This window comes from Oryctolagus cuniculus, chromosome 6 (assembly GCF_964237555.1).
Source record: "Oryctolagus cuniculus chromosome 6, mOryCun1.1, whole genome shotgun sequence".
Taxonomy (NCBI): domain Eukaryota; kingdom Metazoa; phylum Chordata; class Mammalia; order Lagomorpha; family Leporidae; genus Oryctolagus; species Oryctolagus cuniculus.
In genome coordinates, this window is record NC_091437.1 from 30,831,280 (window position 1) to 30,859,111 (window position 27,832).

The 27,832-nt window shown below is 45.2% G+C and overlaps 2 protein-coding genes across 18 annotated transcripts in view; one reads left to right on the plus strand and one right to left on the minus strand.

Moving 5' to 3' along the window:
• The window catches only part of NR3C1 (nuclear receptor subfamily 3 group C member 1), a 133,607-nt gene that overhangs the window by 87,426 nt on the left and 18,349 nt on the right, over positions 1 to 27,832 (minus strand). For 2 of the 17 annotated variants that reach the window (XM_070074973.1, XM_008254834.4), the window contains exons 1-2: positions 16,920 to 17,206; positions 11,508 to 12,695 (exon numbers count right to left, since the gene is read on the minus strand). In XM_070074973.1, the coding sequence (XP_069931074.1) occupies positions 11,508 to 12,682 (1,175 nt within the window). In that variant the 5' untranslated portion in view covers positions 12,683 to 12,695; positions 16,920 to 17,206. 17 annotated transcript variants of the gene reach the window in all.
• Positions 13,409 to 16,449, plus strand: LOC127490646 (collagen, type I, alpha 1b-like). Its single transcript, XM_070075913.1, has 4 exons — positions 13,409 to 13,413; positions 13,610 to 14,414; positions 14,623 to 14,988; positions 15,076 to 16,449. Exons 1-4 carry the CDS (start codon positions 13,409 to 13,411, stop codon positions 16,447 to 16,449), a joined length of 2,550 nt encoding a protein of 849 aa, XP_069932014.1.

Consider the following 27,832-nt stretch of genomic DNA (forward strand, 5'->3'; position numbering starts at 1 on the left):
GCAAGATGCCCCTGCTCCAGATAGAGCAGTCAGAAGTCTGTGTTACGGAGCCAACACTGAAGTGGAGCTGTAAATAACATGAGGGTGGCTCATGCTGTTTTCTGGGAAAAGAACATCCCAAGCAAAACTTCCTCTGGTTTGGGCTCTCACACTGGGGAATCTAGAAAAAGCCCCAGCTTGCAGCGCCAGCATCCCATATGGGCACTGGTTTGAGTCCCAGCTGCTCCACTTCTGATCCAACTCCCTGCTAATGCACCTGGGAAAGCAGCAGAGGATGGCCCAAGTGCTTGGGCCCCTGCACGCACATGGAAGACCTAAAAGAAGCTCCTGCCTTCAGATCAGCTCAGCTCCAGCTGTTGTGGCCACTGGGGGAGTGAACCCATGGATGGAAGACCTCTCTGTCTACATTTCTCTGTAACTCTTTCAAATAAATAAATAAATCTTTAAAAAAAAAAGAAAAGAAAAGAAAATGGAGTGTTTCTCCTAGACTGTAAGGAGACAAAGCTATGTAACTAGGAAATAAAGTCTTACTCCAAGGGCATAACCTGAGGGGGGGGGGGGTGCCAGTCTTGTCTTCTTGCATCACAGCACCTGCTCTGGGTGAAGCCTGGCACATCCCACTGTCCTCCATCCACTTCACCCTCCTGCCGGCTCACTCCCAACTACTCCATCCTTGTCAGTCAACCCATCCTTCCGCTGCCCCAGACTCCTTATTGCTCCGTTTTCTTACTCTGAGTGAAATCAACTCACTTCCCATTCATCCACGCAGTTTCCTCCATTAATTCTCAGTTGTGCCTTCCCAGGAAGGAGCCCGACATCCTCTAAGTGCACATTTACTTGGAGCAGCAGACCGCGGGAGGGCAGGGTGCTACAGAGACCACCCTCCAGAACACTCTCCCCGAGGCTGGGGACTTGAACCTCCCCTTCATCTCTCAGCGCTCAGTACCAAGCTCAATACATGCCTGCTGCTCCAAGGGCGAGCGGAAGGACCTTTGGATCACCCAGTAACCTCCCACTCCACCCATCCCAAGAATTCTGTTCCTAGAACGTGTCTTTGTAGTGCTTCCAGGGTTAACAGAACAATGTGGTTGGGACGCCTTCACAGTTCTCAATGTCCACACAGAAACACTTTGGCATTAGTCACTCACTGGAAATGAACTCAACATTCAGTTTTTCTTTTCTGATGGGTTTCTAAATTCTCCCTGTGACTTTCTTACCTATTCTCACTTGTAAGATGTCTCTGGGGGGCCAGCATCCAACATGGGCGCCAGTTCAAATCCCTGGGACAGTAGCAGAGGCTGGCCCAAGTCCTTGGACCTTTGTACCCACATGGGAGACTTGGAAGAAGCTCCTGGCTTTGGCATGGCCCAGCCCCAGCCACTGCAGCCATTTGGGGTATGAACCAACAGACAGAAGCTCCCTCACTTACTCTGTCTCTCGTTCTCTATAACTTTGCCTTTCAATTATATACATAAACCTTAAACAAAACAAAACAAAACAAAATAAAACAAAAGTTGGTATCTGTGGTACCCCTAAGGCACTGTGCATATCTGCTAAATGACATTAATGAAAAGGTCAGTCATCCCTACTATACTGAATTAGAAGTAACTACACCCATTTTTCTTACATTTCCTTTAAAGTATCTTTTTAGATTTTATTAAAAATCTGGCATCTAGACTGTACTAACAAAATCCTATGTTATGTTTCATTGTAAGAGGCATTTGCTACCTAACAGAAAAATCTCCCAACTTCCTTGCAGAATAAGCTAGAAGACCCAAAGTCAACAAAACAGAATTAAAAACCAAAACCAAAGTTAGCAGTAAAGCATGTGTGTCATGCTAGGATGGTTCTTTCTGGAATCTTTTTCTTATCCACTGAATATTTAGAAGTCATTTTTGGAAGGGAGGAAAAGTGCTTCAGAAAACAAGTTGTTTTATCAATATAGGAAACCTAAACGTGACATAAAGAAATTATCTCCAAGAATTCCAGCACTGACAGAGGCTTACAGACACTGTATCCTTCTTCTGATACCACTGCGTATACCTTCATGATTCCAAAGGATCCAGTTCTACCCTGGCATTTTTTGAATGAATGTGACGAATTGTAGGAAATATTCTTAATTTTTGAAAGAACTGTAAAAGACTTTCTTGTCAAGTAATGAGGGATGAAAGCAGAAGAGGAATGCATTTTGTGCTGAAGCTGCGACCCTGTTCTCATTTCCTGGTGTGAATGTCAGTGCACCTGACTTACCCCTGCCAGCAGCGCCTCAGACACCCCTCCCCCTCCCAGGAGCTGCAGTGAGAAGGGAAGCTGTTTTCAAGAGTGCTTAGAAAATAGAATAAACTTGATGAGATTTCCTATCAGCAAATGTTCTTCAAGTCCAAATCAAAGCCAGGCCCCTCTTGGTGGAATATTAAACACTTAGGAAAAAACAGCAGAAGTACAGCAAGTAATCTCTATTTTTTCTGTCCTTTGTCAAGAAAAGGGAATACTGGGGTAAAGTGTGAGCATTCAGTTTCTTGAAAACAGAAACAACTGAAGCACAGAGTAGCCTGCGTCCTACACCTAGGGAAGGCACACACTGCATCCAGGCACATTCAAAACACAATGAAGGCTTTTCCACAGAAAACCTACGTGGGTTCTTTTAAATGCCCTCAGTGAAAACCAATGTTATAATTTGAGGGAGAATTCTATTCCTACATTTCTGGAAATACTCTTGTCATCTGTAGACAAAGAACTAGGATACGTGATGAAGCTAAGTAATAAATACATTCTCTGATTAAGCAAGGACATTCAGATGCTATCTACTGCAATGAGGCCAGTTTTCTTTCAGGGCTTGCAAGCTGGCTCTGAAGGTAGTTGCAAAAGAAAAACCATGTGCAGTCTTCCAAGGTGGAGGCTCAGAAACACCACTCATTTTGGGTTTTCTGTTTTTCCTTCTTTTTCAAATACCTGTGTTTTATAGTCAGACTGTCCTTAATAAACCCAGATGACAAATTTCTGTCTAAAAAAGCTACCTACAAATGTAACATTTTACACTGTTATGTGTACCAATCTCAACTGCCAATTAAACAGTTTCTGCACTTAGCTCGACTATGTATATATTTAAAAAGTTATTTCACTTAAGCTATCAAATTTGTTTTTCTGAAGTTTTTGCCAATTACTAGATCAATAAAGTTAGTAAATGTCATCAAGCAAACTTTATAATCCTCCCAAACTTATGAACTGATGGATTTCAGTATTTAATATTCCCAGAAGCTTTTCTGCACACAGCTTCACTATTTTAATAAACATGAAAAAATTTACAGTCAATAACTTCATTTTGAGACAAATTAAACTTTCTTAATGACAACCTCTGCATATTTGATTTTCTTTTTCTTCCGATTTTATTTATTTACTTGAGAGGTAGAGTTACAGACAGAGAGAGGGAGAGACAGGAAAAACGTCTTTGATCTGCTGGTTCACTCTCCAAAGAACCACTACAGCCAGAGCTGGGCCAATCCAAAGCCAGGCGCTTCCTCAGGTCTCCCACATGGGTGCAGGGGCACAAGCACTTGAACCATCTTCCATTGCTTTCCCAGGCCATAGCAAAGAGCTGGATCAGAAGAAGAACAGTCGGGACCAGAACCAGCACCCACACTGGACGCCAGCACTGCAGGCGGAGGGTTAGCCCACTGCACCACAGCACCGGCCCCTGCATACTTGATTTTCTAAGAATACTAGACAATAAAAAAAAAATGAGAAAAGGGAAATTCTACTATTTATTAATAAAGAAAAAACAATATAGTCAAAGTTATCAATATGGCTATTCAATTCAGATGGAATACCTAACATGGAACAAAATCCACAGGAAAGCTTTGTTGAAGGAGCTATCAAAAATGCTAAAGTGAAATGTAAAAATCATTGTCACAATGATTATCTTGGCACTTGAATTCTTTGAATACAACACTCCTTATGAAACTGAGACCCATTAGCCTTTAGGGACGGCACATGGTAAATGCTAAAGCATTCTGAAGAAATTCTTAGTGCTTGATCATAGGGAAATACCTGCACTAGAGTCACAGCTGCATAATGTACTCCACCAATGAAGGTCAGGCTGATTTCAGTCAAGCGGACTTGGCAGAGCTTTAAACAGTTCCCCTTACATTTTTATAATGCTTTTCCATTCTCAAAGTAAACACACATACAGAAATCCAGTCAGGCAAGAATGCTGGCCATTCTCAGTGTTTCGAAAAAGTTGTAACTGCTAGAGAGCCCTACTCGATGATGCAGAGACAGGCTTGTCTGTCAGGGGCTTGGTCCCAATTCTTTTTCATATACAGCCTTTACTGAAAACAAAATTTATTAGAGATCCATGAGGAATCTCCAACACATCAAATACTGCCGCTCAAATCAGTATTAAGGTTTCCCGTCTATTCTTTGCATTTTAAATGTCGCAGGTTTTCCCACCTGTAAAATTAGGGCAAATAATGGCTTCCTCTGTTGTGCACGTACACTGTAGAACTGAATACGGAAAACTCTCGCAGGATTAAGTGAGATGAACACACAGAGTGCTAAGCACAGTCCTGACATGTTATAAGCGCTCAATCACTACTGGGAGGAGAAAGGCATACAGATGTACACTGCATATATTTAAAACTGAAACTCGTCCAAGGAGCTTCCATAAACCTCCTTGCTAGTACTCAGTGCTCCATAGACTACTTAAGATCTCTAGAAGGCAGAGGGCTAGTCGTTAAGGGAAGTCTCGTGAGGAGCTTCAATAACTAAGAACTGAGTTATTCCACCTGACTGCACACTAAGGAATTCTGTAATCTTTTCCTGAACTCTTCCTCAGGGTCTCAATCTCTCAAATGACAAAAAACAGGGCACCACTGCATCTAACACACAAGACAACTTGCAGAACCCAAGAGCCTCCCCTGGTCCCGACAGCAACACTGACATTCTGTCATTTATGTACCACCTACTCTGTGATCTTAAGTCCTTAAAAAATACCTCATCCTGGTCCATTCTCAGTCATGTACTCGAAAATGTATGAAGAAAATGTCAAAGATACAACTTCAGTATATCATTATCCACTTCAATTCTTTCCCACATCAAACTGATAGGTTAAAGGGATAGCAGAGTTTTAGACACAGACACCACACACACACACATACACACACACACATTCTGAAAAGAACTCAAGATATAGTTGTAAAGGAAGGAATTCTTACTCCAAACGTGTGAATTACCCAAGTTCACGGATTCACAGAGCTTAGCCTTAGGGACCCAGGTCTTTGGATTTTTCATCTATGGTTTTTTTTACTACGTATTTCTACAATTAAATAATGAAACCAAATAGTCTGAAGGGACCCAAGGGTTAAAAAAAAAAAAGTACCAAATTTCACAGCTTAAGGAATCCCTTTTCTCCAATAATCAGAAAACATTACAACAGTAACGACATAAAGTGAAACAGGGTCCCTAACAAGGCAGTGGAGCTGTAACTTTCAACACGTGACTATCATAAGGTCATAAGTCATAGCACTGCCCATCCAACAAAAAATAATAAAGCACGTACTGAATTGGATGTCATTTCACAAGAGCTTTCAAAATTTGGCTACCAAATATACTTTCATAATAGCCAGTACTAAATATTATTATGGACAATTATGAAATCAACTAGAATAAAGGCTACTTTTATTACAAACAGAAAAAATAATAAAAGTTCACAATTACTGCAACCAGCTATGTCTTAAACACTGCATACTTAAGATGAACTCCGAAAATACTAGCTACAAAAGTAATTCAAGGCAAGATAATAAACATGTACAACTAGTCATATCATTAAACCTTTTGCTCCCCTTATCCTTAATAATCATAAACTAAGACATACTCTGACTAAACTTGCTATATTATAGACACTAGCAATCTTGTTGAAACTTGCCAAAAAGAAAACATTCAAAAACACTCAAAATTAATACATGAGTTACTCTGAAAATGTGTAAGCATGAAGCTCTACCAGGCTGAGTTATTAATATTTAAACTGGATCAGGGATAAAATTAAGGGATGACACACTTTCATTCAAAATAATTGGCTTTAAGGACTGTACTGCAATATAAATAGTCTAACTGTCTAGCACTTGCAGAACCCCATAATTTATTTGGCATGTTTACTATTAATTAAGCCTTTAATTTCCTCAATATTCTAGCAGAAAATACATAAACCATGGAAACACATTACCAGAGACAAGGGCTGCACGTCACACTCAGTGGACAAGGTACACAGAACTACAGTATATACAGCGGTATATTAACATACGGTATTTCTTAAACTACATTCAAATCAGTATAATTCTCATTATTTTAAGAGGAGCCTGAAAAACCGGGATAAATGTGAACGTAATCTCAGCTAAAATAAGGTAAAAAGAGCTCTAAGAGTAGATTCTGTCCTCTATCTTTTGTCGACAGTAAAGCACACCACAAGACAACAACATACCTGTACAAACAACTAGGGTTTCATCACCACACTCGGCTTCAGATTTCTACCTCAAATGAAAGAAATTAAATAGTAGTGCTGATCGGTGAACTCAGCCCCAAACGTCTCTCTTGATTCCTGACAGGTACTCAAACTGTTGGTTTCCAGCATCTTTCATGGTATTTATCAACTTACCTCCATCATTCCCTACCTCTGGGATTCCTCCCTGCTCACTACCCTCTCCACCCCACAAAATTTACTTCCCAAGACTCCATCGGATACCCTATTGATAGAGACATCTGCATGTGACACCACCATCTGCAACTCGTTCTGCATTGCTGGAAAACTGTTCTGTCTTAATATGTAAAATGAAAAAAAAAAAAAAACACAAAAACTTGTGTGCTTAAAATTTTTACCATAAAAATGACCAAAGGGGGGCCGGCGCCGCGGCTCAATAGGCTAATCCTCCGCCTAGCGGCGCCGGCACACCGGGTTCTAGTCCCGGTCGGGGCGCCGGATTCTGTCCCGGTTGCCCCTCTTCCAGGCCAGCCCTCTGCTGTGGCCCGGGAGTGCAGTGGAGGATGGCCCAGGTGCTTGGGCCCTGCACCCCATGGGAGACCAGGAAAAGCACCTGGCTCCTGGCTCCTGCCATCGGATCAGCGCGGTGCGCCGGCCGCAGCGCGCCGGCCGCGGCGGCCATTGGAGGGTGAACCAACGGCAAAAGGAAGACCTTTCTCTCTGTCTCTCTCTCTCACTATCCACTCTGCCTGTCAAAAAAAAAAAAAAAAAAAAAAAAAAATGACCAAAGGGAAGGGTACACTTAATGGATCTTTTCTTTTTGAAAATATGAATTTCCGACAGGAATGTTTATTTAAAAAATACAAAACCAAGAACAAGCCAGGAGAAGTTGACATCAGCTGGCTCCCTGAAGCTATGAAACTAAGGAGAACATGGGCTGTAACAAATCTTTCCTCCTGTAAGGGTCCACAAGTAGTTTCTTTCTCAATTACAGTTTAATACAACAAAATATTTCTTGAAAACCTTTTATGCTACAGATTCACCAACATATACTTTCGAAGACTCAAAAATACAGAAGGCTCAATAATTGGCAAGTAGCTGTACATTCTGCAATGACACAGTTAATCTGTAGTGAACATATTACTGGGATGTCTTCAGAAAGGTAAACACCATTCAGCACAAACCCATTTTGCTTACTTGATTTGCTCTCCTAAGTAGTGGGAGCATAACAAGAGGCACTGCTAACTGAAGTTAGGTATAATCTTTAAAGAGAAAAATATGTATCTGAAGAACTGTGCCATAACCTAGTCTAAATCCAATACAAATTAGGATTTCCTCACACAACTAGGCTATTTCACTCACCTGCAGCCAGGGCAGATTAACAACTATATAACCATTAATGCACATCATTTATATGAGGCACCCATGCTAAAAGAAACCTTTTTGACCCACTCTCTCCTTCACTAAAATCTCAGAAGGCCCCTGCAGTGATCTCTGCCCACATACAGTTTCACTATTAATACCGTTTCACACTTAACCTACATTTATGCTAGGTAATTTTCAGTGTAAGTTTTTCAAAAATATATTCAAAGTAGTCAGACTAAGAAAATAGCAGCATAGAAACACAAAACCAAAAACAGCATTATGAATACAAACCGTGTTTATCAATTAAAAAGCTTAAGGAGAACAGCCTAACAGACTTCCCGAGATGCCATGTCAGTAAAATCTGATCATGTACTCCTCACACCTGTTTTAAGAGGCGCATCTCTTTTACTCACCATACAGCCAGTTACAAGGCACAGATTTTGAAACACAAGATTCTTATCATAAAGCCAAAAGCAAGCAAACAAATATACTCAATAGCAAATCTAAAAAGCTGCTTCATAGGAAGGAGAATCCTGTTTAGTTTAAAAGACACTGAAACATCCACCAGCAGAACGATTTGGAAAGAGCAGAAATGGAAGGTAGGAAGGACAGCACCCAGTAAAAGGGTGGTAAATCATGGGCAAAACCAAGTCTCCCTGACTTCCTCCTGTTCTTGAGCACACGCACAACACGATATTAACAATGAGAATGAGAAAGGGCCAGAATTTGCCTCCCCACTCTGTCCGTACAAGTCTTCAATTGCATCACTTTTGTAAAATTAGACACAAATGTGCGATGTTCAAACCCACCTAAATTTTAGTAGCTTCATTGCGTTCCAGTGTGCAGAGCCCAGACTCCACCAAGACTTACAAATTCATCCTGTATCATTATTTTCTCTCAATAAAGGGACAACTTTTTTTAATATTAAAAATTCAATGTAATCCTAATATAGAAGCTCTCATTCTGTCCCAAATCATTTACTTCTGCCTCTTTCCAGCAGTTCCACCACTAATGCTGAAGTGAAACAATGTTGAAAATCAAATTACAGAAATGTGCCTTTAGCAATGTTCTAAGTTGATGCTAAACTTACTCAGTTATACTATTTAAAAGAGCTTATTAAGTTAGAAAGACTAGTTCGCTTTACTTAAGAATGGATTTCTGCATCAGTAAAGCTTCTCTTGTTGTACTGTCAATGAACTTAAACCTTAAAAGGAAAATCCTTTACTATGCTCAATCACAATAGTAATAATTTTATAATTTAATTGTGCTAACATCTGAAGAAATTCCCTTCTCCCCCAAACTATAGTTTTTAAGCATTCTGAGAAAAAGCAATTTTAAGCGGCATTTTAAGGTCAAATTACAATTTATGCTTTTAAAAAAATGTCAAAGGAATGCATGGCAATCTATCAGTGACCTTTTGTATTTTTATAAATAAATCCATGAAGTTAGCATGCAATCCAGTTGTGGTCTGCACATGAGGATTCATTTCCTGATCACTCTGTGTCACTGATCATAGCTGATGTTTGGCAAGAGCTATGTAACATATAGAGAAGAGACAGTAAACAATTTTAGTTGTATCACTGTAGTTGTTTGCAAACAATAGACCAATTCAACCGCAACTAGAAAAGAAACATTGTTTCCATTTATTTGGATGAAGCTGAGTTCTGGGTAATCATTGTTCCCAGTGCTAATACTATAAGGTATACAGTTTTTAAACATTACTAAATGACCCTGTGTAAAGTAATACTCCTTCCTGTTAGGACATAAAGTCTACAGATTCTATGTCCAAATCACACACTGGCATAAAAGCAAGCATTTCACGGGATACTAACGAAATTCTTAAGAGTCACATCAGCACTGCCTTGCACACCTCCCCACATGGTAGTTACAAGGCTCAAATACACAATACATGAGGTCATTTTACACTATAAAAAAGTTTTAAAAGAATCTCTGGCGATTTAAGAATTACCATGTTCATCCTAGACTTACAAAATCCCAGATTTGATAGGGCTTAAAGAAAGTTCATAGTGAATAGGAAGGAAATCTTGTTCCATACCTCTTTAATAGTAAGAAAATGAAAACAATACCATGCTATCATGACAAAATGCATTAATAGCTCCCAAAAGTTTCATAGAATGTATTACAGTTCTTTGTGCAATTTCGTGTTCTACAGATCTATTTCATGGTTTCCTTCAGACAGCCCAGTCAAATGAACAGTGCTTAAAGAAAACCAAGCACAGGAACCACACTGCCAAACATCTGACTGAACCATCAAAGACGCAGCACTCCTTTTAACACTTAGAGTAAAGCAGCTTCATGCACTGAATCTCCTGCCTCCTTACTGAAAACGTTTTAAACCTTTAATTCAGAAAGACATCAATAGAAAGTTTTCATATTCTAAATAAAAGATGGCTGTTTTCTAGACAGTAGATTGGTAGGGGGTTTGCATTAAGACACCTAAGAACCAAAGGGTGGGTGGGAGAGGGGGAGAGAGCGAGCGAGTAAGCAAGAGCAAGAGAAACTACGTATGTGTGTAAAAACCAAGCCTTTTGGAAGAACATAGCCTGAATCATCTAAATAAGCATGGAAAAACTATTTTAAAAGACATTTACACAAAATCCTTAGTGCATAGTTAATGGAAACACAGAATACCCCCAACAGGTAAGAAAAAATCTGAAATGGTTACATAAAAATAAATTACTATGTTTCAACAAAAAGACACAATCACTGTACTACACATTTTAATATTTTCCTTCACACTTAAAATTATACAATTTAGCTTTTGTCTGAATTCAGGATGAAGGTATGAGGCACAGAAAGTTACCCCTACCAACACCTACATTTAAACACAGAACTTTTTTTTCTGATGACGCCATTTCTTTTGAGATCTGACTGAATCGTCAATATACTTACAAAAGACTGAAGAAAAAGGAGGGAGAGAAAGCAATCAGAGGACAGCTGAGAATTAAAGCTTAACACTTCCGGCTGCCAGTCATCTACTTGAGATGGCAGAAATGCAGAGATCTCAAAGCAGAATTCTGCAGGATGCTGCCGCCAATTCCCTTCTTCAAGAGACTCAGCACACACCACCGGGCAGGAGCCCTGCTGGCCACAGCCACAGCTCACACTAGGGTCTCGTATACACCGTTCACTGCACTGCTTTAACAATCTCAACACACAAGTTCCTCTAAGAACACTGAGCTGCAAGAACAGGGCTCACAGTTGGCAACTGTAATAATCTGTAACCCTTTAATCTCCACACACATGCAAATACTATAGCACAACTTTTGATTATGTAAGCACTTAGCATACTTTTAATTGTACACTCTGAAGCAGCCAAGGGTACATAGTAAATTCATTATATTTCCTGAAATTTATATAATTTTTAAACATCTATTAAAGGGGGGTATTAAGTTTTTAAATAAAATCTTCAACCACTGTCCAAACGGATAACAAACAGCACCTTAAAAAAAAAAAAAAAAAACAAATGGTTCTGTACTGATAAACCTTTTAGTTATCTACCATGCCTACTTTCAAAAGGCCACTTCAACTTACACATACGAAAAAGCCCCTGAATCTCTGGAGAACAAATACAAATAGGTGAACACTTACAGCCATCAATCGATCTCAAGTGCACCACTCTTAAGAAACAGAAAATCCTCCGACTCACCTTGAATAGCCGTTGGAAAACACCGACCGGCCAGGGAAGTTCATAGTCCCCAGGGAAGTCAAGTTGTCATCTCCAGACCCTTGGCAGCGATTCCAATTTTCTGAACCAACAGGAATTGGCGGAATGACATTAAAAAGAGGCTTCTGCTCCTGCTGCTGTGCGTTCATGTCATAGTGGTACATCTGTCCTCCGGAGGTACTCACGCCATGAACAGAAATGGCAGATATTTTATTACCAATTATATTTGCCCCAGAAAAGCTTGCCTGACAGTACACTGGGCCCAGTTTCTCTTGCTTAATTACCCCAGGGGTGCAGAGTTCGATGAAATCTTCCTTCTCGGTTTTCACTTGGGGCAGTGGTACATTGTTGGAGTTTGATAAGATCAGATCTCCATTATCCTTAATTTTAGGTTTCGTGTCCGGTAAAATAAGAGGCTTACAGTCCTCGCTCGAATTCCCTTCCAAAAGGAATGGATCATCTTCTCCCGCCAAAGGAGAAAGCAGACAGTTCTCGTCCACCAACAGGTCTGACCTCCAAGGGCTCTCGCTCCTGTCTTTACTTGGGGACCCAGAAGAAAACTCCAAATCCTGCAAAATGTCAAAGGTGCTTTGGTCTGTGGGGTGCAACTTGGCACTGCCGGCGCTGCTGCCAGTCTGGCCCTTCGGATTCTGCCGTTCGGAGGCCAGGTCAGAGTGAGTTTTTGGAAACCCCTCTGTGGGGGCGGCAGACCCAGCAGCAGGCGCTGTGCTCCTGGGGTTGTCTGCAGCACTAGCCGACCTGTTGAGGCTCGCGATGCTTTCTTCCAGAAGCCGGAAGTCCGTTTCCCCAGAGGAAAGGCTGGTTTGGCCCTGCTGCGGGAAAGCCAGGTCACTGCCCATCACTTTGGTTTCTGTCTCGCCCATATACAATCCCATCGAGAGTGACACTGCTCTGGACAGATCCGGCTGCTGGGCATTGCTGGCTGAGCCTTTCGGAAAGTCCACCGCGAGTCTCTGCTGCTTGGAGTCCGGCTGCGCAGCAGGAGCCAGTGAGGGAGAAGATGCAGGCACCCTCACAGGAGCTCCTCCCCTTAGGGTTTTGTACAAGTCCATCACATTCCCGCGCTCCGCCGGCCTGAGCACACTGCTGGGGACCTCCTCTCTACCCGGGGGACTTAATGATTCTTTGGAGTCCATCAGTGAATATTAGCTACAAAAAAAAAAAAAAAAAAAAAAAAGGGTGGGGTGGGGTGGGGGTTGGGACATGGTAAGCTATAACCTCACATTGTCTCCGCGATCCGATTAGTAACAGCTTGTTAAATGAACCTTTTAGTTAACTCTGGAACAAATTCTTCGTTACCAGCAGAGAAGTTTCTACCCCGCAGAACAGAAAGCCCCGTCCCTGCTCCCACTCAGTGCACCCCATTCCAAAGTGCAGTGCAGTCCACCGCACAGGCAAGGGCAGAATTGAATGGGACGAAGCTGGGCTATTCAGCCTGCCACTCCCTGAACGTGCTGCCTTGCGCATCGCCGACATTCTAACTCACTACAGCTGAGTATTCTGAAGGTTCAGATTGATGTCAAAGTATTTCATTTAAACAGTGTGTTCCCATCAAAATTCCTCTCCTCTCAATCAAGGTGGTTTGCTTTTCTGAGCACCAACACAGCTAACATTTGGTGAACACTAAGCTCGAATTCTCTAGCCCCTAATTTCCCCCAAATTCAACCTCCCCTACCAGCTACTCACAGCTCCAGCCCTTTTCAGTACAATCTACTGGTGAACCAGGCACGTTTTATTAAAAAACAAACAACGCTGACGTGCTCCTTATCGTCTACGGGCTGGCAAAAAGCTCCTATTTTTAAATGCGTATTCCTGACCTGCTACATCTAATAGTGCCCACCTCCACATTTTAAATATATAAAATGAGGTAAGTTGTATACGGGCCAACTAAAACTTAAGATTTAAAAAAAAGCTCAACAAAATGTGTTGTAGCTTCCCACGACACTGTAGTTTATAGTTATCTGGTCCTTATAACTTCCCAACATCTAGATGAAACCTTATCGTTTTTTTTAAAAAAAATTTGCTTAAGACCCTCAGTACGAACCCCGATTTCTTCTCTCAAGAGTCCGCCTTTCCAAACACCGAGAAACAGAAGAGCGCAGAGCTGCAGGATCACGCCGGACCCCAGGAGCGGCAGTCCCCAGGCAGGGGCGCAGCCAGACCGGCGCGCAGTCCGTGCTCGGGACGCCAGGGCTGCCCCGAGCGCTCCGGGGACACGGCGGGCCAATCCCGTGCAACCCAAGAAAACTTTTTCCCCGCACGCGGACGTCAGCGCGGATGCAGAGCTGGGTGGGGGCCCGCACACCTCCCGCGGGCCGCGGCTTCCCCGCCCGCCCGCCTTCCTCGGGCAGCGATCTCCCAACACCGCGCGCCGATCGCAGCCTAATGAATTTCCCCGCCGCTTCCCTGACAGCTGCCTTCCAACCCGAAACCAAAACAATACCTCAGGCGGCGAAACGCCCCCTCCAGCGAGACCCGAACCCCCCGCGCGAAGACCGCAAACAGCCCCGCCACGCTCCGGGGGCCCGCGCGAACCACGCCGAGGGGGCGTCTCTCGCCGGGGGCTGCGGAGCCCCCCGCGCCGAGCCAGCACTTGCCACAAACCGCAGCACCCACCTCGGCCCGGGCGGGGAGGGTCTCTCTTCCCACAGGGGGCCCCCGCGCCGCGGCGCGAGCCGAGCGCGACGCGTCCAGACCTGTTGCGTGCTCCCCGACACGCCCACTCGCTCCGATAACACCAGCCCGGCCGAAGTCTCGGCGGTTGCGGGCGCGCTCGCCCTCGCCCCCGCGCGCTCAGCCCCGCACGCCCGCCACAAACGCTGCGCACCGGGACCGGAGGGGAAACCTGCGGGCGAGGAGAACCCGCGGGCGAGCAGAGCCCAAGCGCGGCTCGGCGCTCACCTCAACAAAAATTTTTTTAAATAAATAAATAAATAAATAAAAAACACACAAAACCGGGGTGTCGAGGCGGCCCCTTTGGGGGGAAAAGCCAACGAGACTGGGGTGCGGGGGAGGAGAAGGGGCACGAAAAAAGGCCGGGATTCCCGCCGGGGAGCCACCGGCTTGTCAACCCTAGGCCGCTCGAGGAGGCTCCCCTCGCTGCCACCGCTCCGGTTCCTCCCCCTCGGCCCGGCCGGGCGACGGCGACGGAGGGAGAGGAAGAGGCCAGCGCTGTCACCCGCGCGCTGCCCTTTCGTCACCGTCGCCTGGCCCTCGCCAGCCCCCACCCCCGCTGCCCGGGCTAATAAAAGTTTGCGGGCGCCCGCGGCGGCCCCCGGACTCGGGCCCGGGTCCGCGGCGGGTGGCACCTCGGGGAGCGAGCGCTCGCGCCGCCCCAGCCCCCACCCCGGCCGCCCGGCCGCCCGCTTCTTACCTCGGGCAGCGGCGCCGCTCTCCCGCCGCCGATCGCAGCTCCCGCCGCAGCCCAGATAAACAACTTAGCGTGTGAAAGCCGGAGGAGCAGGAGCAATTTGTGTGTTTTTTTTTTCTTCTAAAAAATGCAAGTAAACAGCCGCCCCCTTCTCCATAGGGGGAGGGGAGGGGAGAGCCCCTATTTGAGAAAGTCTCCCATTTCCCCTCGCTGACAGGCCGGCTGCCCGCCCCGCTCCGGGCTCCGCGGCTCCGAGCCCCCGCGCGCGCGCGCGCGCGTGCCCCCAGTCCCCGGCGCCCCGCCGCGGCGGCCGCTCCGGCGGCGGCGTCTCGTCGCTCCCACTTAGAAACCGTCCCCGACGGGCGGGCGGTGACTCGGGCTCCAGTCACAGATTCGAGCTCGCAAAATGGAGGAGGAGGAGGAGGAGGAGGAGGAGGAGGAGTGGGAGGAGGAGGGGAGGGAGCGCGGACTCGCGAAGGGCCGCCCGGCCGCGGCGGGCGAGCGGGACCGAGCGGGGGGCGGGCGGAGGCGGCGCCACAGCGCGCACACACTCGCACACACGCGCTCCCACTCCGCCCCCGGCCGCTCCCCGCCCGAGGGGCCGCGCGGCCGCCGCGGGGAACGGTGCAACCTGTTGGCGACGCTCGGCAACTGCAGGGGCGCCCGCAGCTCCCGCCCCCACGCCCCGCCGCCCGGCCCGACGGCGCCTGCACGCCCGCGGCCCCCCGCATGACCCCGCGAGAGCGGCCCGCGCCACCCGGAGCCTTGCGGGCTTCTCGGCGCCCCCACCCAGGAAGAAGTGCAGCGGCGGCGGCGGCGGCCGACCTGATCTCTGCCGGGCGGGCTGAGGGGGGAAACCGAGTTCCTCTAGTTTCTCTTCTCGCTGCCTGCCGCCCGCCCCCGCGCAGCGCCGCGCCTCCGGACCCACTCGTGGAGCTCGTCCCCGTCCCCGGGCGGCCAGCGCCCCTGCGGGTGACAGCGGCGGTCGGGGAGGGCCAGGGCGCGGCCCGCAGCGGGGCCGCGGGGAGCGCCGCTCGCCGCCCCCGGCCGGGGTGGGCAAAGTCTGTCACTTGGAGAGGGGCTCCGAGGCTGCGCGGGAACCGTGCCGCAGCGTCTCGGCCGCGCTCGGGGCCGGGGGGCCGGACACACCCTCCGGGAGGCTGTGGACAGCGGAGGGGAGGGCAGAGGGGCTCAGTGCATACGTACTCTGGGCCCGGGGGTGTCGCGTGGCTGCGGGTGTCCCACCCCCGCATCGTCCGGGCGGCACGGTCTGCAGCCGCCGCGCTCTCGCACCGGGAGAGAAGTTGCAAAGCAGAACCCACCCTCCCCCGCGCCCCGGCCGTCCCCCACCCTCCTCCCGGAGTCTGCGAGGCGGCGGCGGCGGCGGCGGCGGCGGCAGAAGGAGGCGCCGCCTGCCAAGTTCAACCCCCAGCCCTCCCTCCGGGCCTCCCTCCCGGCGCGCTCACACTCGAAGGAAGTTGCACGCCAAATGCAAAACCTCCGGCGAGCTGGGTTTCTCTCTGCACTTTTTAAAAAATCATGATGAAGAAAAAAAAAAAAAGCAGGGAGTGGCAGACCCAAAAAAGCAAGTCGCAACCCAAACAGCAAGTTGCTGGCCGAGGGCGCCCCTCGCCCCATCCCAAACTCCTGACCTCTCCTTCCGCCCCCTCCGGGGCCCACGGCCAAGTTCCCCGCGGAGGCCCCTCCCCCGAATCCTGACATTTGCCGCCCTCTAGCCCGGGCACCGCTCACCCTCTCGCGTTCAGGGAACCTCTGCCCCTCCACATAAAACAAAACACACGCAGCTTTAAAATGTCAGCGTTCAACTCCTTCCAGCTGTTCCCGTTACGCGCCGCTCCCCCCGCCCTCGGGCTGAGGGAAACACGTGGCCCGTCCCCGAGGAGCGGCGAGGAGTGAGGGGCGTGCTTGGGACCAGGGCTGCTGGCGCGGGGTGTCCCCCGCCCCGGCGCAGGCTCCGGCGCACCGGGACCGAAGCCCCCTACCTTGCGCGGCGCACAGTGTGGGTTTTGTGACTCAGAGATGCTGCCGGGCTGCTTTCGGATTTGCAGGGGTAACTTTTGCACCCTCGGGTGACAGCGCTCGCCGGCTGCTGACGAGAGCGGACGCTGCCGCCGCTCCACTTGGTCCTGGCCCCGGCGCTCGGCCGCAGCCGCGCTCGCTCGCCGCGGCCGCGCTCACAGTCTGACGGCGGCAGCCTCTGCTGTGACATCTTGGACGAGCCTGGGAAGCGCGTGCCGGAAGCCGCCCGCCGCCATCTTGGTAAAGGGTGGTGACGCCAGCCGGGCCCCGCGGCCACCATCTTGGCAAAGGTTCTCGGTGGCGCGTAGCCCAGGCCGCCGTTCCTCGGTTCCAGACTGCCGGCGTCGCCCGATGCGGTATCTCATAGGAAAGGGAAGAACCAGGCTTTCAGTTAAGTCCCTTGTCTGGACACGATCTACCGAGACCGCCTCCAGAAGAGTGGGGAGCAGCCATCTTGGCAAAGGAAGAGTCGCTGCGCTTTGCGAAGAGCACAGGGAACCCGCTCTGGAGCCAAGGCAGAAGGCTCAGCCCTAACTTTCAGGAAGGGCGCAGAGCCACCCGTTGTTGGCAGGGCCCGCTTTTGGGCCCTGGTTGCACGCCCACCAGGATACTTGGACAGTCTTGAAATCAGAATTTACTCCAAGAGCGCTACTTTGCACACTTGCTACTTTTTCTCAGCCGAGCATTAGAATCAAGTGTTTTTCTTGAATTAAGTCCCCAAATACCCATTTTCATTACAAAAAAGTCAAGATCCAAGCTCACAACAATGTCATACGTAATTAAAGTAAGTTAAGACCTGCAACCCTGGCATCCCATATGGGCGCTGGTTCGAGTACCAATCGAGCTCCCTTTTAATGCTCCTAGGAAAGCAGTGGCAGATGGCCCAAGTTGGGCCCCTGTACCCATGTGGGAGACCCAGAAGAAGCCACAGCATTGCCCCCATTTGAGGAGTGAACCAGCAGATGGAAGATCTAGCATTCTTGTTCACCATCTCTCTCTCTCCCTCCCTCCCTCTGTAACTCTGCCTTTCAAAAAAAAAAACACCACTTTTTTAAAAAACTGATTTAAATAACTCACGCCAGTATGATTATCCTTATAGGCCTGCTTAAAAGATCTGTTATATATACATAGCTCTGTGTGTGTATACAGTAACAGTTATGTAATAGAACATGACTGTTTCACAGTTCAATCTCTGCTGTAAGAATCCATCTCATTTCTTATCTATGTCCAAATTCTAAATGCTAGGTACTCTTTGCTTGTATATAATAAGTGATGTTACAAGACTGCCCAATGTTTCTCCCTGTTTCTTTCTGCGGGTGCTGCAGGTACTGAGGCATACTCACCTAATTTCAAGTTTAAAAGTTGCCATGAAAACACTTTTAATTGAGCAGAAACAAAGTTTTCTGAGTCATTTAAATGTCAGTTATTTCTTTGGTTGGAAAAGATTCTCATTTCTTGTTCACATTCCTTTGTAAAACATAAACTATCGATTAACTCATACCTGCTCTTCAGAGGAATAAGAGTCTTCTGATCTGTGGCTAACATTTGTTGATCCCCACTTCTGTTCTGCTGGCTACTGTTGCTGGCAACAGTTGATGAGATGGATATTACTATTGATTTTTCAATATCAGGAAACTGAGGCTTACAGGGATTGATGCTTGTCCTGAGGACTGAGGCTGGAATTAGTATTAAAGACGTTTTCCTCAAGGATCTAATAACTTCCAGAGTAGTCTATCAACCCTTTCGATTTACAATAATGAGTGTAAAATTTAAGGAAGAAATCCAATGTTTTGGAAAAGAAGAGATCAAGCATTATAAGAACACGTTTCTAGCAAGAGTTAACATTCATTGAGCATCTACTGTCTGCCAAGCAGGGCTAAACATGTTCTGTGCACCGTATCTCCAATCTTTAACTATGACATTTACTGATCTACAACTCTGGGAGGTTATCATGATTGCGAGATAAGAGAGAGGCTAAATCCCTATCTGAGAAGTGTATCCTATTGCCCCCAGGAGCATAGGTGGGACTGAAGATGATGAATTCAAACTCTGAGGCAAACGCTTTCCCTGTCTTGCTCATAGCTTTCTGTTCTACTCCTGAAACAGACACCTTACATAGTAGGCACTTGGCAAATATTTAACAATGTTAGAATAACAACATTGACTCAAATAGCTACACAGTATCAGTTTTCCGGGGTTGTTGCCATTACCAAATGAGGTAATAAAAAGTTTGAAAATATTTGTGAAGATCTTTTGTTTTTATTGTGATGGTTTTAAACACCTTGTGCTTCCCTCAAAAAAAAAAAAAAAAAAAAAAAAAGAAAAAGAAAAAGGTTAAACCCTTTGTGTATTCATAGCGTCTTACATATTTTTGCTTTCACAGCACATTTCAATGATAGTCCATTATTTTTGTGTTCATTTGCTTAAGTTCTGTCTGCCTCACTAGAACACAAGTTCCATGAATGCAGGGCGTATGTATGTCTGTTCAGTGCCTGACTAGTATATGATGTGGGCTCCATTGGTGTCTATTGAATGCATGAATATGGTCTTAGATACTTTCCCAAGGCCAAGAAAACCTTGAGGCTGAATAGTAAACAAACCATCTTTGACATTTACACAAGTGATGCACAAGGGTACTTCAAAAAGTTCCTAGAAAATGCATATTACAAAAAACTATGCATAGATCTCAAATATGTTTGCATGCAAATAAACGTACCTTGAAATTCCATTTTCTGTGAACTTTCTGAGGTATACTTGTGTCATCCAAGTGAGATCTCCCATTCTCTTCATCTCCTTTTGTCATCTCCTTTCCCATTAAAATGGTCCTAAGCCACACTGCCAGACTAGCTCTCCACAAGATGCTGCTTAAGTCCATATAGTAACTCCTATTCCAATGGCATCCAGATCCCAATTTCCAGCCTGATGTTGAAGTCAGTCTTTCACTTGCCCCTTTCTAGAAGATGAAGCCTGCTAGCTGATGTGATTGGACTAGTATTTAAGTGATTTAAAGCAAGGGGAATTTTTTTTTTAACTTAACTTGCAAACGTCACATTTTATGAAACCTAAAACTATAATTGAATGCTTATTTGCTAATCTTTTAAAGAAGTTCTAAAGCTTCTAGAAACCCACTGACTGGAGTTCCACGTCCTCTTTCATGTGCAGGCTAAACTTACAGAGCATGGATATGGCATGGCCAGGCAATTGGGGCCGAACCCAGTCTCCACTGCTCTGAGGAAGGTAACCTTGGGCAAGCGCCCTCTCTCTGTGCCTCAGTCTTCACCATCTGCATGATGGGAGTAATAAGAGTATAACTTGTTATTACAAAGATTAAACATTTTTGAAATATATGAAGTAGACTGATTCCTGAGACATCTAAAGTGTTCCATCATCATGAGCAATTATTATTCATCTCTAGTATTGCTATTTTCCCTAGTGTGTTTTTTTAAATGGAGCAAGAAATTAAAGGCACTTACAAAATAATGAGTGGAGATTTCCAAATTTTTATGATTCCTCCTTCCTGCCCCCACCCCAATCTTATAAAATTGTTTGACATCCTCTTACTTGATTGCCATTGTTTGCATGGGTTCTTTTACTTAGATTTTAGAGAACAACAATGATTTCTTTTTATACTCACTTCATCCTTTTACTTCATAGTTAATTAAGTCATGACCACCACAAGCACAAATGGCATCAACATGTTTAGGGGAAGAAAAGCATGAGGAACTGTTAGTAGCTCAGCTGGGGGAAGCAGACATGTGGGGAGCACAGGAAGCGCCTTTGGCACCAGTATTCTGTGTGCTCTGGAAGTCAGTCTGTGTTTTCCAGAGAGAGTGCAGAATCGGGCTCAGCTGAGGTAAACATGTAGACAAGTGTCCGTTAAGGAGAGGGCACAGTATGCACATTCCTCCCTACCACTGCTGGTGTTTGACAGGCAGATTTTGTCTTCCAGAAGGATATATCTTTGTGACCTAATTTCTTGTAGCCCATGATTCTTTGCCCATTTTAAATCCATGATTTTAAACATAAATTGGAATCAAATAAATTTGGGGTGTATGCCTTAATTTTGAATATGCTAATCTTATATTGAGCCAACACAAACAGCTGTTGCTTTTTGTCTGAACCTGCTTAAGGTTCTGTAGCTATCAGAAAAGATGGCTGTACAGTAATATCTCCACTTGGGGAAGCACTTCTATTCTCTCAGAGTGCCATGTATAGTATGGGCCTCTGCTTCTGATCCAGCTGCCTGCTCATGCATCCCAGGAGGCACAGAAGGATGGATCAATTGCTTGGGCCCCTGGTCCCTGTTGCCCACGTGGCATAGCCAGATGGAAGTGCACTTCCACCTGGCCCAGCCCTGGCTGTTGTGAGCATTTGGAGAGTGAATCAGCAGATGGAAGTGTTTGTTTCTCTCTCTCTTTCTCTCTCCCCTTCACTGCCTTTCAAGTAGATGAAAATAAATTAAAAATAAATAATTCACACTAGTACATCAAGTCCTTAATTAATTCCACTTCAGTACTTCTTTTTGTAATTGGATCTAAGATTGCCACATGAACTGGGAAATGCTAAATTGTTACCAGCCTCCCCAGTGTTTTGTTGCTTCTCATGATGCTTTCAAAGATTTCATCACAAGCAACCTAAAATATCACAGTTTGTGCTTATGCACATGAAATGCTCTGTGGGCTATTCCAGTGGGTTCAATATTCTTTATGCTGGCAGAACTTAGTTTATGCAATGCATGATTCAATAATGAAGGAAATATCTGAAAGAGATGAATGTTGCCATAAGCAGGAACCTAGTGTTTTCCATGTTTGGAGATGTGAGAGCAAGCGAATAATTGTAGCAAGCACAGTGAACATTGTTTTTCATTTGTGGCATTTGTGGCTCACCATCATGTCATTGGCTCTCTCCCTTTTCTGAATTAATCTCCTTTTGTATCGCTTGCACCTTAGGTAGAGAGTGTTTCAATCTTCCCCATTCCTAGGTGGAATCTGTCAGCTCATTTTTGAGAAACTACATTTTCATTTAGGTATTTATTCCTTAGTTACTTCTGTCATGCTGGTTTTTGTTTGTATTGTTTTAAACCAGGTAAAAAACAGAGGTGCTTATAAATCTATCAATTCAGACTCTGAAAATATTACAAAGTTCGTTTGGTACAATTTTTAAAACATGTATGAGTCTATTAAATTTTCTCAAGCCTCTTTTTAAATGCTCGATATAAGACCTGGGTTTCATACCATGGTCTGTCATTTACTTACTGGAAGAGCTTGGACCAGTCATGTAATTTTTCTGAGCCTTATTTTTCTGTCGGTAAAGGAAGGATACTGGTACCTGCCCCATATATCTCACAGGGATGGGTCAAATGGGATCATGTTCAAAAGTGGATTTTACACACTAGGGTTTGTCTGGAAAACAGGGATAGGCTTATAGAAGTTTTGCATAATCAATTCACCACAACAAAACTGTAAAGCACATGAAATGCACATGAAATGTTCTGTGAGCTATTCCAGCAGGTTCAATATTTCCCGGATTACCAGTGCAATGAGCGATCTAGAATTTCTGACAGGACACTGACAATTCAGTAGTATGTTAGCATCAGCCATCCCGGCTTGCAAGAGCTGATTGGTAATTCTTCATAATTTTGTAATGAAATATAGTAACTACTCAAAACTTCACTTCCTGGTTATCTTACTACATTTTACTGTTATCTATGCTCTAAAAGTTGTTTCTACAAAAAGCTGAGGAACGATTTTCCCATTATGTGAAACTTGTTACCAGATTCAGTAGAAGTCATTCATGTCATTACTAAGCATCAAGTGCCAACACACATTTTGTTGCTTCACTTTCATCCCGCTCATCAACGTAAAAAGATCAACCAATATTTGTGTTGGAACGTCAGAAACATGACTGACTTCTTTGCTGAACCGAATACTAATCTCATCTTTATTTGTAGTCTGGTATTGCCAAACATTGAATTACAGTTGTCGGTTGGGTGCAGAGTGCAGCAAAAGTCACCGAAACCATTTTGTGAAAATGGGCTATGCAGAGCTTGCTAGTAAGCAGTGTCACAGACTGCATGACTTTTTCTAAACTGTGTGCTGTCCATCCTTGAGATCATTAAAATTTATACCAGATACTGCCGTCCTCCTGGTGGCTGTTAAACATCTACAAGTGGACACAATCTGCTTTATTGTATGAAAAGACCATTCTGCCTGTGATGTGGAGTATGGGTTGAACGGACTAAGAGGAGAAGCAGAGAGAGCAGTGAGTCGGACAAATGCCGGTCCGTGAAAAGATGATGAGATTTGTACTGGGCGATGGCAGTGGAGGTGGCAGTTAATGTGGGGAGCTGTGGTTGCACAGGGGAGGCACACCCGTCACCCAACAGCCCCATGGCAGCAGGGCCTCTCAAGAACTGCCATTCCTAGGCAGAGATCATCTGGCAAAACTCAGTGGGGGAATGGAAGCTGTAGGGTTTCTACATAAATACCATTGAAGCGCATGGAGGAAGTGAGGCTTGATTCTTAGTGAACTATCTAATTGCCTGGACGTATAGAGGGAGAAGGGAAACCCTGAATACTCCTAAAGTCCTAAGGAGTACTCACATACTCAGAAGTTTTCACTTAACTTTTTTTCTTTTATTTATTATTTATTTGTGAGGCAGAGAGAGAAAGAAACTGGCAGATAGAACCCTCCTCTGCTGTCTCACTCTCCAAATGCCTACAATGACTAGGGGTGGACAGGGGCAGGGCCCTGGGGCTTGGGGAAATAATCCAGGTCTCCCTTGGGGGTGGCAGAAACCTGATTGCTCGAGCCATCACCACACATGAACAGAAATCTGGAATCAGGAGTTGGAGCTGGAAATCAAACCCAGGCTCTCTGATGTGGGATATGCACATTTTAACCAGTAGGCTAAATTCCCGCTTCCAGAAGTTTTCTCACTCCTCTAGAGGTTTTATTGATATTTGCCTTCATAAAGGGCTTGTTTGTTCATGCCAAAGCCTTGATCCTATCCTAATTGACAGTGTATTTTCCGCCTAGCATTTGCCCACTTTAATTGTAAAACTTGTTCTCTCTCAGTCATGCTGTGCGACACAGTGCTGCCTCTCCTGACACTTCTCACCACATCATTCCTAGTTTTCGTTTGCTCTGCCATAAAGATGGGCCATACCATAAGCAACCCTACTGCAAACCTCTGACAGCTATGGCTCTCTCTGCTCCCTCCATTACAACCTACAATCTCAGGATCTTATATGTTACATGTTTTGCTTTTAATATTTCACAAGAGAAGTTATTCAATTTCATGGTATTTGAAAAATAGTAAGTGTTTTGCAAAATAAAGAACTACCTCTTCCATTCACTAGTCCCCTCAATCTCAGTGATCAGAGAAAGGAAAAATTCTCAACTATCCCAGCTAGCAGTGCCTGACACTTTCAGAATGTAGCGTTCTTTAATCAATTTGGTTTACTTTGGTTTTCTGATAATTTAGAGATGGTTTCAATTAATCATAGAATATTTATTAATGGAAGGGACTAATTTTCTCACCCATTCATTCATGCTTTCAACAACAAAAAATGCCTTCAACAAAATAGCAACTATTCTGTTAGGTCCCAATATAGGACTACAGGGCTACAAAAGTGAGTATGAGGGTGTTTTACTTAGTGGTTAAAACACTGACTGGGACATTGCATCCCATATCAAAGTAACTACGATCTAGTCTCAGGCCTGCTTCCAATTCCTGCTTCCTCCTAATGTGTACCCTGGGAGGCAGCAGGTGATGTCTCCAGTGATTGGCTTCCTGGAAACCACTTGGGAGATCTGGATTGAATTCTGGGCTCCTGGTTTTCACCTGGCCCTGTCCTGCTCCTTGCAGACACTTGGGGAGTGAAAAAGCAGATGGAGTTATTTTTTCCTGTTTCTCTCTATCAAATAAATAAATCACTTAAAAATTATTGTGATGCTGTCCATACCCTGGAGGAAGTGGAGATAGTTACAGCAGTAAGTCTATCAAACAGTGCAAACTTCAGAAATGTGAGGATAGGCATGTGGTACTCTATGCACACACAGAAGTCATGTATGTGTGTGGCGGTGCATATGGAGATGCTGGTCAGGGAGGGTTATCTGGGGGAAGCATGACTAAGTTGAATTACCAAGGGTCTCTTTCAGGTTCTTTGGTTATTTCTTATCGAGGTAACTCTTTTAATGGAAGCTTATCAATATTATTCTATAAGGACATTTGGATTTTGGTGCATTTAATAGATAACCAACTGTTAAAGCAAAAGGAGACTTTATTGGTTTCCCTATAAGTACAGAGGAAGTTTAATTTCAGGCATGACTGGATGCACTGGGTCCAATCACATCAAAAGGGCTTGAATCATCTGAGCTTATTTTCCTGCTTTGGTTTATTCCTGGTAAGGCTATCTCTACCAGAGAGCCTGAGGCAGCTGGATACAAGACATCCACTCAGCTTAGTAACTTCAGTCGAAAGATAGTTCTTCTCTAATAATTTCAGTAGGTATTCCGGGGGGGAGGGGGCCTCATTGGTCAGGTTAGATCACAAGCTTATCCTTGAAACAGGACTGTAGCCAAGGGATGTATGAGTTGTATGAAGAGACAAAAATTTATGGAGGGGCCGGTGATGTGGTGTAGAAGGGAAAAGCCACCACCCGCAATGCCAGCATCCTACATGGGCGCTGGTTTGTGTCCCAGCCGCTCCACTTCTGATCCAGCTCTCTGCTATGACCTGGGAAAACAGTAGACGATGGCCCAAACCCTTGGGCTTCTGCACCCATGTGGGAGACCCAAAGGAAGCTCCTGGCTGCTGGCTTTGGATTGGCCCAGCTCTGGCCATTGCAGCCAACTGGGGAGTGAACCAGTGGTTGGAAGACCTCTCCCTCTACCTCGGCCTCACTATAACTCTGCCTTTCAAATAAATAAATAACTCTTAAAACAATTTTAAAAATTTATGGAAAATGGAATTTAAAGATAAGCTTATTTTTGGTGCAAAAATAATTTTAAATTCTGGCATGATTCTTCCATATTATGAATTTTTTATGAAGTTTTTGAAGGCCTCATATACACAGATCTCAAACATTTTTTACACCAAAATAAACTTATTTTTTAAAATTCCATTTTCTACAGACTTTTTGAAGTACTATGGTCTACTCCACTTGGCAAAGACTAGGTCAGTTGTGCACCACTGACACCTAAGACTGGGGTACATATGAGAGGTGGGGGGGGGGGGAGGGAGGGAGGGAGAGATAAAGAGACGTTCCTCAAAATATTGAGAATTTTATTTTAGGAGAAAGAGATGCTGGATGTGCAGATGCCCACTACAATAGCATTTCATCAAAATGTTAACAATGACATAAACATCTTATTTTACATTTTAAGGGGATTCGTCATGAGCTAAAATGTCTGTCAGCAATAGAAAGAACCCTGAATAAGAAATATAGTCATTACAAGTCCTGGTGGTTTCACTTCCTGAGTTTAATAGAAATAGAATGTGCATTTGTACTTTGAAATTTCAGATGAGACAAGAATGAATTAACTATGGCTTTGGAAAAATAGTATTGCCACTTAAATGAACTCTTTCCAGGTGATGTAGTGATGTTACAGCACTTAAACTAGCTTTATGCTCTTGTGCAGGACAGATTTACCTCGCTTGACTGTGATTCCCACAAACATGACGGGTACAGACGGCTGCTGTGAGCGCCTGTGAGCCACTGTCTGCCTATTTTGCTCCTTCTGTCTTGACAAGCTGAATGTCACGCAAATGTCTCCAGCCTGGGCACTGGGCAGGCAGGAAGCCAGGACCCATAATAGAAGCGGGAGGCACTCCATGAATACTTGCTGATTAATTTTAGCTCCATAGGCCTGATGGGTTTTCCATCCCTATAATTACCATCAGCAAATAGTTATTGAATGATGTCCAGCATATTTTTATTCCTCTTTCCTGGGTCCTGATTTTCATTTTCTATTTTACCTCTCTGTGATTTCATCACATTTGTTTCTGTTGATCATCTAAGACCTACAGAACCTCCCGTGATGAATTTCTAACTACTCAATTTCGCCCCTCCTGAGAGATTTCTGTCTGCCTGTCTATCTATCTATAATCAACATTTAAATTTGTCTTTATCATGAACTCGTTCAAGTCCTCTCTGGAACGAGAGGATAAACTGAAAAAAAGGGACTAATACAGGTTACTGAATGGCTATTCTGTGCTTGATGCATATCAGTACATTCCACATTTGCTTTATAAGTCAGTCTTTCCTATTGGAAGTAAGGTTTAACAAGGCTATAAGTCCTCATTTGGCTCATTCAGAAGAGCCAACAGAGAGCTGTGAGAGGTGAGAGAATGAGGTTTTTTTGTTACTTTTTTTTTTTTTTAATTTTGACAGGCAGAGTTAGACAGTGAGAGAGAGAGACAAAGAGAAAGGTCTTCCTGCCATTGGTTCACCCCTCAAATGGCCGCTATGGCCGGCACTGCGCTGATCCGAAGCCAGGAGTCCGGTGCTTCCTCCTGGTCTCCCATGTGGGTGCAGAGCCCAAGCACTTGGGCCATCCTCCACTGCCCTCCCGGGCCACAGCAGAGAGCTGGACTGGAAGAGGAGCAACCGGGACCAGAACCTGGTGCCCATATGGCATGACAGCACTGCAGGCGGAGGATTAACCAAGTGAGCCACTGCGCTGGCCCAGGCATGAGTTATTGATATGTCAAATGAAATGTGAGGTTTGATGGAAGGGAGATGTCCAAGAGAAATGGTCACCTTCATGTGGACAGCACTAGAGGGATGAAGCACAACTTTCAATAATAATGCTGCTTTAAAAAAATCTTCAGAGGCCGGCACCGCGGCTCAATAGGCTAATCCTCCACCTG

What these genes read in the sequence shown, in the direction of transcription:
- LOC127490646 (XM_070075913.1), top strand. An exon ending in CGGGCGAGGAGAACCCGCGG is followed by an intron (nt 14,415 to 14,622) that starts GCGAGCAGAGCC and finishes TGTCAACCCTAG; the next exon opens with GCCGCTCGAGGAGGCTCCCC. An exon ending in GCCCAGATAAACAACTTAGC is followed by an intron (nt 14,989 to 15,075) that starts GTGTGAAAGCCG and finishes CCTTCTCCATAG; the next exon opens with GGGGAGGGGAGGGGAGAGCC.